General features: G+C 49.9%; 2 protein-coding genes across 4 annotated transcripts in view; both read left to right on the top strand.

Annotated features, from left to right (window-relative positions):
• Positions 1-9,164, top strand: part of LOC130377006 (sickle tail protein homolog) — a 49,866-nt gene extending 40,702 nt beyond the window's left edge. Inside the window, exons 11-18 of the mRNA XM_056583949.1 lie at positions 418-598; positions 976-1,262; positions 1,576-1,758; positions 1,980-2,075; positions 3,529-3,612; positions 3,723-5,438; positions 5,994-6,119; positions 7,286-9,164. Coding sequence (XP_056439924.1) covers positions 418-598; positions 976-1,262; positions 1,576-1,758; positions 1,980-2,075; positions 3,529-3,612; positions 3,723-5,438; positions 5,994-6,119; positions 7,286-7,828 — 3,216 coding nt within the window. The 3' untranslated portion in view covers positions 7,829-9,164. The remainder of the gene's footprint in view (positions 1-417; positions 599-975; positions 1,263-1,575; positions 1,759-1,979; positions 2,076-3,528; positions 3,613-3,722; positions 5,439-5,993; positions 6,120-7,285) is intronic.
• An 855-nt stretch (positions 9,165-10,019) lies between these two features.
• Positions 10,020-15,000, top strand: part of nsun6 (NOP2/Sun RNA methyltransferase 6) — a 12,696-nt gene continuing 7,715 nt past the window's right edge. Inside the window, exons 1-7 of one of the 3 annotated variants that reach the window (XM_056584482.1) lie at positions 10,020-10,056; positions 10,655-10,740; positions 10,845-11,000; positions 11,204-11,301; positions 12,066-12,172; positions 12,888-13,041; positions 14,573-14,654. In XM_056584482.1, the coding sequence (XP_056440457.1) occupies positions 10,666-10,740; positions 10,845-11,000; positions 11,204-11,301; positions 12,066-12,172; positions 12,888-13,041; positions 14,573-14,654 (672 nt within the window). In that variant the 5' untranslated portion in view covers positions 10,020-10,056; positions 10,655-10,665. Of the gene's footprint in view, positions 10,075-10,102; positions 10,319-10,654; positions 10,741-10,844; positions 11,001-11,203; positions 11,302-12,065; positions 12,173-12,887; positions 13,042-14,572; positions 14,655-15,000 lie in introns of those variants that run through there. The other 2 variants (XM_056584483.1, XM_056584481.1) reach the window with 2 other exon arrangements.

Below are 15,000 nucleotides of genomic sequence, written 5' to 3'. Positions count from 1 at the left end.
GGTCCATTTAATGGTGAATGGTAAATGGTCTGCATTTATACAGTGCTTTTCTAACCAGCGGCCACTCAAAGCGCTGTACAATACTGGCTAACATTCACCCATTCATGCACACATTCACACACCGACGGCGGAGTCAGACACGCAAGGCGACAGCCAGCTCGTCAGGAGCAGTCAGGGTGAGGCATCGTGCTCAGGGACACCCCGACACTCTGGGGATCGAACTAGCAACGTTCCGGTTGCCAGCCGACCCGCTCTACCCCCTGAGCCACCTGCCGTCCGAAGAAGGTCTTACTTACAAAAAGCATGCAGCCTTAATATGTTCCTACTCTCTTCCTCCCTCCTCCCCTCTCTCTCCTCTCTCCCTGCCTCCTCCCGCTCCTGTCTTCCCCCCTTCACCTCCCCCCTCCTCTCCTGCAGGCAGCGGAGAAGGAGTGGGAGGAGCGGAGGCAGAACATGGGTCAGTACGACGGGAAGGAGTTTGAGAAGTTGCTGCAGGAGGCGGAGGCCACCATGATGAAGGGCGCGCCCGTCTCCCCCACGGCGTCTGCTGGGGGGGAGGAGCCAGGACACCCGGCCAGCCCTGCGACCACGCCTACAGGTACAGGTTCACACCGCCACCACCAGGGGGTCCGGGCCGCGGTCACGACAGGTCGAGAATCACAGACTTGTGTCTGATAAGCTTTTCATTAAAGTTTTGACCCACCACCCGTGGCAGGGCAGGAAAGGATGATTTGGTGTAACTCTCTGACCTTCTGGTGCGTGTACAGAATTAATGAATGAACGATTGAATGAATGGTGTTTACATGAAGATTCATTCATCATTCAGGACGATTCACTCATTCATTCATTCATTCATTCATTCATTCATTCATTGTATCATTCATTCATAATGTCAAAGCCTTAACCAGGTAACAGTGGTTTATCAGCGTGGACGTTAACCTACTGGTGGACCCTTCAATCTGTGATTTCTTAAAGACCCCAAGCCAGACGGGGCCGCCGAGAAGCAGCCCCGCCCCGGACCCGAGAGGAACGACCGGCCCTCCAGACCCGCGGTCCTGGAGAGACCCTCCAAGACCCCCGGCCCTAAACCCGCTCAGCCCGCAGAGAAGACCCCAAAGACCGCCTCCGAGAAGGGCTGCAAGTCCCCTCCGCCTCCCCCCCCCAGGAAGACCTACTCCGGGTCCATCCCCGGGTCTGGGTCCGGGCTCACCACCACCCGGTCCGGGGAGGTGGTCTTCACCAGCAAGAGGTCCTCGGGTCAGGTGAGTGTAGCCCTCCCGTCAGGCCCAGCCTCTGGGGAAACACGGCTATATATGGTGGTAGCTTCTGATTGGTGTAGCGACGCAGTCTTAAGCACTTACACACTCATTGTATGTTGTACGTCCAGGCACTTAAAAATAGTACTTAGCATTGTGTAGCGTGTTATCCTAGCTATCTCTGTTGTGTACGGGGAATGGGTTAACCTTTGAATGCTTGCTGCAGGTGATTGTGTAGTAAATTGTAACCGTCAAATAATGATTTTATTGATGATTATATTAATAATAAAAATAATTTCTTGGTCATCCATGTTTTTAGGAGGAAGAGGAAGATGCCCCTCCTCCTCCTTCCCCCAAACTGACACCTTTCAAGGTGTCACCTGTGGCCACACCCACTCCCGTGCTGGCCGACGCCCCACCCAAGACAGCCACTCCTCCTCCCCATCCAGAGCCAATCACAGATGGGGAGGATGATGGGGAAAATATCATGGCAGAACTACAGGTAACACCCACAGACACACACACAGACACACACACACACACACACACACACACACACACACACACACACACACACACACGCGCGCGCGCACACACTGACACACACACACACACACACACACACAGTGTTGCATGTTGATATCTTCTCTCTGTTGTGGTCAGTGAAGGAGCCTCCTATTAAAGCTCCTCTTCCCTCGTGTCCTGGCTCCTCCCCCTTCCCAGGTGTTCCAGAAGTGTCCTGTAGGGGGCGTACTTGTTGAGCCTCAGGTCAAAGAGCTCAGAGCTGGGGCCCTCCCGGCCCTCAAAGAGAAAACAAAGGTAAAGATGATGTGTCGTCGTTTAGCCGACCAGCTTACCACCTGCCCACGCTAAACTGACACACAGGTGAAACACCTGATGGCTGTCCCCTAACACATACTCACCTGGACACACCTGTTACCCTGTGCACACCTGTACACCTGATGGCTGTGACTTAACAGCTGTTCATCTGTACAAACCTGTTCACCTGGACACATCTGTTCACCTGTACACACCTGCACACCTGATGGCTGTTACCTAACACCTGTTCACCTGATGGCTGTAACCTAACCCCTGTTCACCTGTACTCACCTGTACTCCTGCTGTGACCTTCGTTGGGCTCCGAATAATCCTGTGACCTCCACCAGATCCTCTCCCCCCCCTGCCTTCCCTCCTCCTCTCCTCTCTCAAATCTGTTGGGTGTATGGGTCCACTATTAGTCTGGGTATATGCTGGGTATAGCGTGGGTCTAGGTCGAGTCTTGGTTTGGGTCTAGTTTGGGTCTAGTGTGGGGATAGCGTGGGTCTGGGTCCGGCTTGGGGATAAAGTCTGCATCTGATGGCTCCCTGTCTTCTCTCTTCGTCTTTGATTTATGCTGCAGTGTTTTACCATCTCTGATTTCATTTCAATTTGTTTGACCTTCCTCTCGAATCTGAATCAATAAAAGAATCAATGCCGTGTTCTGCAGGCATTTACAATCTGTTTTCTGTGTTTCTTTTCCAAACCCTCCTCAAAGTAGCCCTGAGCTAGGGGAGCGGTCCTGAGTGACCGCCTGTGGTTGCAGACTCGGTTCAGTAGGGGGCGTTTCCTTTGCATGCCTTTCTCCTTAACCTTCACCCTGCTGTGAGGAGCACGCTTCACACTTCACACCTCTCCGTCAAACTACCACCTCTCACCACCTCAGCTTTACTCAGTTTAAACCTTCATAGGCCGCGGCGGTGGTCCCCCTGGGGCGGGAGATAGGGGAGTCGGTTTCCATATCAACCAAGCAGCACTCTAGATTTAAAGAAAGAGCGAACCCCCAGCACATTGGGGGATAATGTAGCTGGTGCTGCGATTGGTTGAAATTGAAACCTATTGGCTTTACCATTCGCTTCTAAAGTTACTTTCTTTGAGACCTTAAGGACTCTCTTTCTATTTCCTAAATGTTGATAATTTAATTGATGAATTTATCTTAATTAATTAACTTATCTTAATTGATTCGTAATATAACATTTAATCATGGATAGACTATACATTATATACATTAGTTAATCCGCTTTCATATTAACATCATCAACTGTCCAACTGTACAGTACAAGCTCTGGATGGAACGTTAGCCTAGCATAGCGCTAATATCAAAGATGCTTATGCTAAGCCAATTTAGTGCCTCGCACCTAGTCAGCGCTAACACCAGAGATGCTAATGTTAATCCACATCATGTTAGCGCCCAAGCGGCCGAATAATACTGACCCCTCACACAATGTCCTAGCAGACTTCAGATCCAGCCAAGGAAAAAGAGGATAAAAGTCCGGACACGGATGAAAACGGAAACACCCAATCCCGCCAGAGTCCCGCGGTACGTACAACTTCTCCCCACCGCTATAACCCACATCTACCATCCCATCTATTGCAGTTCGTTCTGGTCAGGTATGCCGTCTAACCACGGCCTCTGTGTTTTCCCGGCAGGTCATTTACTACGTGACCGGTCAGATCACCAAAGAGCACCCCCCGTCGACCACGCCGGAGGAGTCCACTGAACGCAGCAGAGAGTCCACCTTTCCCCCATCCCAGGTGTCAAATGTCAATGCTAACGACCATTTCCCAAGCCAGCTACCGCAGTCGCAGACTCCACCCAAACCACCACCCAAACCGTCGGCTCTCTCTCCCCCAGTCTCTCCCCCTGCCGTCTCTCCTCCTCCCACCTCTCCAACCTCGGGCTCTCCTCCTCCCATCTCCCCAAAACCCGTGGGGTTGATCGGCTTCAAGCTGCCCAGGAAGCCGATCAAACGCTCCGTGTCCCTGAAGAGCGACCGCGGGACCGAGGTGGAGAAAGGAAACCTCATCCTCCTCAACCAAATCAACAACGAAAAAAAGTTAAAGTCCTCGGTGGTCCAGGAGACCAACAGTAAGAGTATCATAGTAGAGTCTGTGTCCACCTCCACTGTGGAAACCCCCCGAGAGCTGCCCACCGTCCCCCTCCCAGAGAAGGCCCCGGCTGAGGCATCCGACCGGCCCAGAGATCCACATAAGGGACGGGATGAGGGGGCAGGTCTGAGCCCAGACCTCCCTGGAGAAGAGGCACCTCCGCCGCCAGACAACATTGCCTTCATGATCACCAGCAGCAAGGTGCAGGCTCTGTCCTGTGGAGAGTACAAGGAGCTGGTAAACTCCAAGAAGGGCAATGTCCAGACCCTCACGGTGGGCGAGTCCGGAAAGTGGGGCGACCTGACCGGAGGCGAGGACGGGGACGCCACGGGCACGCGCGATTACAGCTTCAACAAGAAGCCGGTGATCATCATCTTCGACGAGCCCATGGACATCCGCTCGGCGTACAAGCGGCTGTCCACCGTCTTTGAGTGTGAGGAGGAGATGGAGAGGATGTTGGGGGAGGAGCGCATCGACGAGGAGAGCGAAGGGTCCGATTCTGATAGGAGTGGTGCTCAGCAGGTTACTGGAGGAGCAGGGAGTGACGTGTCCCTGAAGGCCAGGGGGCAGTCTCTGGCCAACCGAGGGAGCCTGTCCTCCTGCTCCTCCTCCTCTAGCGCTGAGCTGGCGGACGGAGCCGGGAACTCCAACAAGTCCAACGGAGAGGGCAAGCAGGACGGCAAGAAGAAGTTCAGGTTCAAGTTCCCCAAGAAGCAGCTGGCCGCGCTGTCCCAGGCCATCCGCACGGGAAGCAAGTCGGGCAAGAAGACCTTGCAGGTGGTGGTCTACGAGGACGAGGAGGAGACGGACGGCACCGTCCGACAGCACAAGGAGGCCAAGAGGTTTGAGATTCTGCGCACTGACGAAAACACCGTCCCGGTTTCCACTGCCGTCCCGGTACAACGGGACGCCTCGGATTCCTTGCAACGGACCAGCGAGATCCGGAAGAGCACCTACAAGACCCTGGACAGCCTGGAGCAGACCATCAAGCAGCTTGAGACCACCATCAGCGAGATGGGCCCCTGCTCGCCCGATGAGCACAAGGCCGAGGAGAAGGTGGGCGAGAAGAAGAGCTCAGAGGGCCTGAAGAGATCCGCTTCTCTGCCCACCTCGAGGATGTCCGGTCCTAAGGTCACCCTACCCCTCAAGAGCTCCCTGCGGAAGAAAAGCAAGCCCCAGCTCCTGCCTCGGCCCGTAGTCGCCCCCACCGCTACCTCCACTCCTGCCCCCAGTTCCCCAGCCAGCGTTAAACAACAGGTCTCTCTCTAGCTCCTCCACCCTCCTAGAAGCTTTGGGTCCTTTCTTCCAATCCTCCAAAATGACCCTCTCTCCGTCACCTAATCGATGAGATTACACGTTTATTAATCCAATTCTTGGGAGTTTGGAAATGTTGGAAATGTCTCCTTGGGCTCTTCACCTAGTCTGTGTGAGATCATGGTTTCCATGATTGAAGAGTGGCATTTCCCTCCTCTTCCCTCTCATCTTTCCACTGCTCCACTGCTAACCGGGGTCTTCAACCAGTGGGAACGCTCTGTCCTGGGATTGAAGCTGTTACACTGACCGCTCTCTGTGTGCTTTCTTGTCCTCAGCTGCATGAACTGTTTGTAGATTTTATGTTTATGTATTTTGGGTGACGGTTGGAGGGGGTTGCATGTGCTGTCCCTGGTGATATATAAATGGTGTTCTTACTGTTGTCCACTGGGAATTCACCTGTTTTATACCTTTTTTGTCCTTTCTCTCACCTCCCCATGTGCTGTTTTTGTTTTTCTTTTGTTTATCTCCTGTTTGTGTTTGGTTTGGGTCCTCTTGCAGAGCCTCGTTTCTCCTACTAGTCGGATGCCCGTCCCCTTGTCCACGAAGGCCCGGCAGTCGCCCGGTAACACCGAAAAACCAGCAAAACAACCCAAACTACCGGATGCTCAGAGGCAGTTCCGACAGGTAGTTTTACCCTAGGGCTTCACTACGGGCCACCGGAAACACATTCGCCTGAAGGGTTTTTCAAAATAAGAGCTTCACGTTGAAAAAGTTTAGGGTTGGGGGTTTTAAGAAAGAAAAACAAAATGGCCACGAGACGCCTGGCGTGGATCTGTTGTTTCCTCCTCTGGAGTCGTCTTGGACTGGAAGGCATGACTCTTTGACTGTTCCATCCCGTAATAATAACACCAATGTATGCTTCTGCATGTCCTCACTGCTCACGGCTTTCACTGTGTTGGCGAATAAAGAACAAAAAAGGAGAGATGGCAAAAAGACGAGTGAGATGTTCCCCCGTCACTCACTGCGTGGTCGCTCCCTTTCCCATCACAGTTGAGTTCCTAAACAGTGTCGCATTCCCCCCCAATCCCCCCCCAATGCTTTCTCTGAAGCTAACCAACCTAGCCGCTACGCTCCCCTCCCCACCCACAATGCACTTCTCCTGAGAGACACACTTTACTGCACCGCTACTAAATCTCTCACTGGTATTTTTCCTCTACTAAGAAACCCTCAACAACCAAAACCAGCTGCACCAACAGAACGCTCCTCGAGACTGATCCGTCTGCAACCAGTCTGTCTGTACACTGACCTGTCTGCAACCAGTCTGCCTGCACACTGACCTGTCTGCATCTAACTCTAGCGCCTACTGCTACTCCTAGCTGAATCTATCGGCTAACTCCCTCAATCTCCTAGCTACCTATCTACCAGCTAACTTCCTCTATCTAGTAGTTAACTCTAATTGTTTACTCTACTTGTCGACTCTTCACTAACTAACTCTGTGTACTTGCTAAGGAAACCTAACCACTAGATGGTACACTAGCTAACTCTCTACAAACAGATTCTCTAGCTGTAAACCAGCTAGCAATATCTGTGTAACAGCTTTTGCATCGGTCTGCTTCTCTGTCATCTAACTCTGCTTCCTCTTAACTCGCCTTTGTGTAAAGCGTCTGTCCCTCTGTGTAGCCGACAAGAAGCAAAGCTCTCCGTGTAGTCTCTGTAGTCCTGTCTTAGCCATGTCTCTGTGTCCGTAACCTTAGAGGTCCGTGTTGTCCTGTTGCCTTTGTGTGATACTTGTTGTTTCATTTGATCCTCTGTTGACCACCTCTGTCTGTTCTGGCATCTCTTGTTTGCAGGGTAACGGGAGTGCTAAGCGAGCGGATCATAAAGCGCCCTCCCCTTCTGTCTCTAAAATCCCTGCTTTTTATCCTAGCGCCACTAAAGGCACCCACGCCCCCAACCCGGATGCAACTAACACCAATAACCCTTCCTCCTCTTCTTCCTCCTCCTCCTCTTCCTCCAACAACAAGTCCTCCCTCCCCTCCCCCCACCACCCTCCCCGTTCCAGCTCCTCCTCCTCCTCCCCCTCCTCCTCGCAACTCCCCTCCCTCTCTAACGGAAACCCTAAACTCACTCCTGCTACTCCCTCACAGCACGCCGGTAAAACTCTCTCCCTCTCCTCCCCCCAGACCCAAAACATAAGAGTGCACTCCTACTCCTCTTCATCCTCCTCCTACTCCTCCTCCTCCTCCTCCTCCTCTCCCTCCCCTCTGTCGCCAACCCCCCTGGGTCCGGGCGGGAGGAGCATTCGCACAATACACACGCCCAGCTTCACCAGCTACAGGTCTCACAACGGCTCCAAGTCCTGCATCCCTACCGCAACTAAGGACTCCAACTAGCGCTAGCGCCCTGACGTTAGCCTAGCTCCAGCACTGTAGCGCCAGCTTCGTAGCACCGGCACCATTGCGACAGAACTGTTGCACCCCCCCAACCAACGCGTTAGCTTAGCATTGCTCTAGCGCCAGCTCCATAGCGCTATCCCCATAGTGAAGTAGCACCGTGGCGCTAGCACCGTAGTGTTAGCCTAGAGCTAGCACCGTAGCAACAGCACCATAGCATTAGCCTAGCACTAGCACCATGGAACAAGCATCATTGTATTAGCACCCTAGCCTAGTACCGTAGCATGTTATCCTAGCGTTGCCCCTCCAGCTCCCAGGGCTAGCGGCTAAATTTGCTTTGTTTTTCTATTTTGTTTTTGTTCTGTTTTGTTCTCCGTCTTGTTTTTTGAATAGTATTAAGCAACGCACTCTTCCATGCTTTTAGTTCTCACCCCCCAGTGGTGTCCTTGTGCCACTGCAGTTGAATTTCCCCGTTTTTGTATATTAAGATGAAACCGCTTTTACGAAGCGTTTTAATGCAAGGGGATTCAGAGCTTCACTTCTCCTAGTTGAATCCTTTTGTCTGGAAGTCTCTCGGGGGTCAGAGCTTTCATTGGGTGGAAAACAATATTTTTTTCAGAAAGAAATTGATGATGTCGTATTGTTGCTGTTCACAGACACTGTCACGTAGACCTGTGTGTTTTGTTTTTTAAATCAGAAAACTAAATAATCATAGTCATTTTTTTATTTGCCGGACTTTTCCTGTTAAAGCCTTTTTACAAACATAGAGTATGTATCCAGAGCTTTTACTACAGCATTAATGCAATAGTGTTGCAGAACATCTGTCCGTATGCACTGCCGTTTCTTCTCAAGGTGTTTCACTGCATCATGGTCGTCTCCATGGCAGTGAGTCTCTTTGCCAAAGCCGTTGTACAGTGTGGTTAGAAGGCCCGTCTCCACTCCTGGGACTAGATTTGATGTCCACGCCCAGGGCCAAGGCCTGATTTCAGTAGCTTTCTCTAGGAAATGTCTCCTGACATTTATCATTGGTCTAAATGTATACATTACTAAAACACATGACGATAAACTGTTCTACTATGTGTACATAGAAGCTTCTGGTGAGAAATGGAGTAGTTTTGTTAACGTAACAAAGTTTATTTGGATGCACGCATTGCGGGGAACCTTATAGGGGAGAGTTGTAAAGGACTGTTTGCACAGATAGATTTTGTAAATATTTTGTTTTGTAAAGCTGTCATCTCTAAAGCGACATGGCTTTCAACTGTCTCAATAAAGATCTGCATGCTTTGAATGCATTTACATTACCACACCTATCCACGCGTCATTCATTGTGTGTGTGTGTGTGTGTGTGTGTGTGTGTGTGTGTGTGTGTGTGTGTGTGTGTGTGTGTGTGTGTGTGTGTGTGTGTGTGCATGCGTATATGTTCAATTATCAATTATGTTAATCTATTACATTTTTTATAGGAATACTTTGATGATGTTGATTCTAATCATGATCGGAAAGGTAAATGCAAAACTGTTCTCCATGGCCATCAGACTACAGACAGATGTTAGGTTGGGTTTTTATTAGAATTTACGATTTACACATTTCTATTCACAATTTACATCTTTGAATTTGGATATATATTAGTATAGAATATGTACAGAATATAATTGTATAGTTTTTTTTTGTTTAAAGATGTAAATCAGCCATGATGTTTTCAACCATAAGGTAAATCAACCAAGATTTATTTTAAATTGTAAGTATAATAATTATCTAAATGATCCAGTCCAGTAGAAATCTATTCCATGATTGATGGAAGAACTACCTTTAATAAAAAATGGCTACTTTTTATGATAGAAAATTATAGAAATGATTAGAAATCAATAAAAAGGTTAAATGGTCTTGGAGATGAAAAGAGCGACATAGTTCTCTAGCAGAGTTTGTGAAATTATTACTAAATAAGAAAGAAATTGTAGTTTATAAACCCATGGATATGCAACTTATATTTATAATAATAAAAATATAATATATGTGTAACGTAACTTAATAAATACATGTATTCATTATTATTCGTTATTATTCGAATCAGATAAATGTCATTGTTCTTGTTTTTAATAATAATAATTGCATTTTCAACACAAAAGAAAAGCAATTTCTCTGGTCAATTTTATAAGAGATAATCGTCTACGTCATTGTCATCACGTGTGTCAACACGATGACGTAGGCGGAAGCAGCTCGGCGAGAGACACGTGAGTAGAGAGCATGAGGTTAATAAACCCTTAATAAACCTTTAATAACACACTTAAACACTTAAAGGACCTTTTGGTCATAGGCCGAGGCGTTCCAGCGTCATGTCCCCATTATGACTGGTGTGTTTGCACTGGTTTGGGTTCGTATTGTACTGGTACCCAGTTAGTTCGGTGCAACCGGAGGGTTCTCTTCCACTGAGGGGAACACGTGACTAAAACATGAGAGGACCTGTCCCGAAGAAACCTACAGCTGTTCTTCATAGTAAGGCAACAAGGTCTCAGGAGGTAGAGCGTGTTGACCTCCAACCGGAAGGTTGCTAGTTCGATCCCCGGCTCCTCCTAGCGTCGAGGTGTCCCTGACCACGACGCCCCACCCTGACCACTGTGAAACTGAGCTTATTTGTAAAGCGCTTTGAGTGGCCACTGGTTAGAAAAGCCCTGAATAAATGCAGTCCGTTTACCTTTTACCATTTAAAGATAATCCTAATAAATCGATCTTATCCCTGTTATAAACCACCAGTAATGATGACCACCCGTTAGGTCCTCTTATCATTGCGTCTTCTGTTCATTTCCGATATCAACTTCATGTCACACCCAGGACCTGAAGAAATGTCCGTCTTCCCACGGGTCTCCCTCCGACCTGAGGTCTACGAACATCTGAGACACGTCTTCCTGAACCAGGAGGTGAGACGGTAACCATGGTCCCCACCTGTATTCACCACCACGTCACCAACTGTATTCACCACGTCACCACTCGTCCTCTTCCCCCCGTCCGTCCGTCCGTCCAGCTGCTGGCCGCCGTCGGCCGGGCCGAGGCGGAGCGGCGCTTCCAGGGGCTGCTGCTGGTGCTGTCTCACCCCCCGGGGTTCACCTGCGTCCGGGCCAGCACCCACCTGGCCCCGCTGGAGGAGGTCCGCCGCCGGCTGGCCCAGGAGCTGCAGCAGGTGAGGCGGAGAGCTTTAGAGGGGTGGTCTTCACAAGGAGCTGATGGCGGGGTGGTCTTTGGTAGGAGGGTGTTCTCCACGAGGAGCTGATAGGACCACCCTGCCATCAGTCCCTAATGGAGACCACCCTGGGGGTGGTCTCCATTAGGGACTGATGGCAGGGTGGTCTCCACGAGGGACTGACAACAGGGTGGTCTCTACAGCGGCAGCAGAGGTCCGGCTCGCCGGCGGCGGTTGCCGTGGAGATTCTCTTGCATCCCCGGGTTCCAGATGTGCTGCTTCTGCCGGTCATCGGGCCCAGGTACCCACACGCAACCACACATCTGGAAATCACTTCTGTCAGGTCGTGGCTGGAAAAATCGAAAGGTTCCTTTGACAAAAGCTTTTTCGATTTTTCCGAGCTTTTCCTGTATTCATTTACAAGATTTAGCCGGTTTGCCTAGACCCCTGGTTAATTGTTTACATTTTCTGTTTCAAGATGTGAAACCAGTAGATAAAATGGACTGGCCAGTGGTAAAATAGTGAAACGTGTGTTCAGACTCGTTCTTCATACAACCGGGAAGTCAATGCTTGGGCTGCGTTTGAATGAATTAAACCCTCCCTCCTACACTTAACATCGGCACTTACTTAAATGTTGTTCTCACTTAGAATTCAGAATTATTATTATTATTCTGAATCGAAACTCGTGGATGGTTAGTTTGTGAACCCTTCTGGACAAAAGCTGTCGGAACGCTCTGACGTGTGTTGGACCAAGCCAAGGTCGAGCTCTGGAGGTGCTACTCACTCGTCTGGAACAGAGAGGAGGGGAGCTGGACAATGTCACTGCTGATTTACTACTGGAGATAGAAACAATTAACCTGGGGTCTTAAAAGCCTGGCAAACCCTGTTAAGTTGCTGCAGGTACGATTCCCAAGTCAAAACGAGAGATGAAGAGCAGAGAGAAGCAGCATGAGATTAAAAAAATAGACTGCATAAAAGTCAAACAAATTAAATGACAAATCTTTAAGAGTCATTAACCATTAACGAACTGAACGAACCGTCTGAATAAAGGTTGTCTTCCTCCAGGTCCCTGGTCCCACTGAGGTCAGAGGTCGTTGTGGGGGCCCAGTGTGGCTCCGCCGTGTTGAGGGGCGCAAACGTCTTCGCCCCGGGGATCGTGGCCACGCCCAAGTGTAAGGCCACGCCCCCTCATGATGACACCCTCTTACTCCTCCTACTTTCTTTCAATACCTTCCTCTAACTCCACGCACTTTACATCACACCCTTCCTTTAACTCCTCCCACCTTACATCACTACATTCCTCTAACTCCTCCCACCTTCTTTCACACCCTTCCTCTAACTCCTCCCACTTTCTTTCAAAAAACGTCCTCTAACTCCTCCCACTCTCTTTCAATAACTTCCTCTAACTCCTCTCACCTTATATCACTACATTACTCAAACTCCTCCCACCTTCCATCACTCCCTTCCTCTAACTCCTCCCACTTCCTACCTCCGGTCCTCTCTAACTCCTCCCACCTTCCATCACTCCCTTCCTCTAACTCCTCCTACCTCCGGTCCTCTCTAACTCCTCCCACCTTCCATCACTCCCTTCCTCTAACTCCTCCTACCTCCGGTCCTCTCTAACTCCTCCCACCTTCCATCACTCCCTTCCTCTAACTCCTCCCACTTCCTACCTCCGGTCCTCTCTAACTCCTCCCACCTTCCATCACTCCCTTCCTCTAACTCCTCCCACTTCCTACCTCCGGTCCTCTCTAACTCCTCCCATCTTCTATCTACTAACGCAACCGATACACACCGTATAAATAAGGTTTCCGATGTGCATGTCCAGAAGGTTCAGTGTGAATAAAGTTGCGCTCGTCTCCCTCGTCTCCCTCGTCTCCCTGTCAGTCATGAAGCCGGGCGACGCGGTGTCGGTGTTCTCCGACGTGGACGGCCGCTGCACCCGGGGGTGCACCAAGCCCTTCCAGGGGAACAAGGTGTTTGTGGGTAATGGAGTCTCCGAGATGCACCGCGCCACCATCTTCGCCCAGGAACCCGCCAAGTAAGAAGACCCTCCTCCTCCTCCTCCTCCTCCTCCTCCTCCTCCTCCTCCTCCTCCTCCTCCTTATGATTATTCATTACTGTTCACAACAATAACATCAACAACGTCACACACTTGTTGTATGTTGTACGTCCTGGCTCCTAAAGGGCTGATTATGGTTCCACGTCGTCACAACGCAAGGAGGGTTTACGGACCCATTTCGTCCTTCCGGACTAGGGTTGGGTATCGTTTGGGTTTTATCCGATACCGGTGCCCACTCTGTACTTTTTAAACGGTTCCGGTGCTAGAACGGTTCTCGAACCGGTACTTAAAAAAACCAAAACACACACACTTGCATACATCCTAGGGCTTTGACTCCGAACTTCGTTATTCTAATATTATTCGAATATCAAAAAATAAATCAATATTCGAACGAATATTAGACAGCCCTTAATATTCAAACCTGTTAGGGGTATTATTTTTTGTAAATGTATTTGCTTGAACGTTGTTTTCAATTCAGATTCCGAGGCTTTTTCACACCTGGTGAAGTTGAGAATCGCGAGCTCATTAGCAAGGCTGTTATTGGGCTCCTGGAGGTGCCGTTATAGCGTCCTGGTTTGCGCCAATTTATTTTATAGCAAAACAATGGCCTCGTCGTCACCGACAACAGCCCCTGAGGAGGAGATCGAAATGTTATACTCCCCGCCATTTGAAAATCAAAGTGTGCCGCTACTTCGGGTTAAAAAAAATACAGGGGCAAAAAACTAGTAGAATTTGTAGGACCAAACTTTCATACCACGGGACAACCAGCAACTTGTGAGCCCACCTTTCTTCACTACATCCCGGCAAGCTGGAGGTGGAGGGGGTGGAGGGGAATGGGGAGGGATCGGGGCCGAGGCAGGCCAGAATCGACACCATGCTATCACCTTCACGAGGCCTTCCTTATGCCCGTCAACAAAGAGCGACAGATTTGCTGACAAGGTTCGTTTGCGAAGATATGAGGCCAATTAACGTGATACTGTATATGATAGCGGATTTCAAGCTTTCGTCCACGAGCTAGAGCCAAGATTCGAGATCCCCTGCTTCCAGACCATCAGTGGTAAAATAACCGATAAGGATGGGTTTTTGTTTTTAGGCCTACCTTATTTATTTTGTCCTCTCAGTTTAGCCTGACTGGCTTATTTGACTTTATCTTTGATGGCTTATTAATGTTTCTTTCGATGAAACCGTATTCAGTTTGTGTCTGACCTTTTAATAAAAAAAAGGTGCTGAAAGCATCATTGCCTGCCTATTGACCTTGACTGATTCACTGCCCTCTGGTGGACACAACATATACAACCTAAGTTTTTATACCATAGTCTTACTGGAGGCATTTAATGGTCCTGGTCTGACCCGGTATGGACCGGTTCTGGTTTCCCTTGGTCCTGGTCTGACCCGGTGTGGACCGGTTCTGGTTTCCCTTGGTCCTGGTCTGACCCGGTAAGGGCCGGTTCTGGTTTCCCTTGGTCCTGGTCTGACCCGGTCTGGACCGGTTCTGGTTGTGTCTCCTCAGGGGGTTGGGGGTCCGCATGACGGAGCCGCTCTACCAGAGCCCCTCCTTCGATGGGGTCCTGCCCGACCTGGTCTTCCTGCAGGTACCTGACCCCTGACCTGTCTGTACTGTCTAACCCCTACCTGCTCCTTAATGACCCGTCTCTGTACTGTCTAACCCCTACCTGCTCCTTAATGACCCGTCTCTGTACTGTCTAACCCCTACCTGCTCCTTAATGACCTGTCTCTGTACTGTCCAACCCCTACCTGCTTCTTAATGACCTGTCTCTGTACTGTCTAACCCCTACCTGCTCCTTAATGACCTGTCTCTGTACTGTCTAACCCCTACCTGCTCCTTAATGACCTGTCTCTGTACTCTCTAACCCCTACATGCTCCTTAATGACCTGTCTCTGTACTGTCTAACCCCGACCTGCTCCTTAATGACCTGT

Source organism: Gadus chalcogrammus, chromosome 23 (genome assembly GCF_026213295.1).
Source record: "Gadus chalcogrammus isolate NIFS_2021 chromosome 23, NIFS_Gcha_1.0, whole genome shotgun sequence".
Classification (NCBI taxonomy): domain Eukaryota; kingdom Metazoa; phylum Chordata; class Actinopteri; order Gadiformes; family Gadidae; genus Gadus; species Gadus chalcogrammus.
The sequence above is the reverse complement of the archived record's forward strand: the minus strand, read 5'-3'. Positions and strand labels throughout refer to the sequence as shown.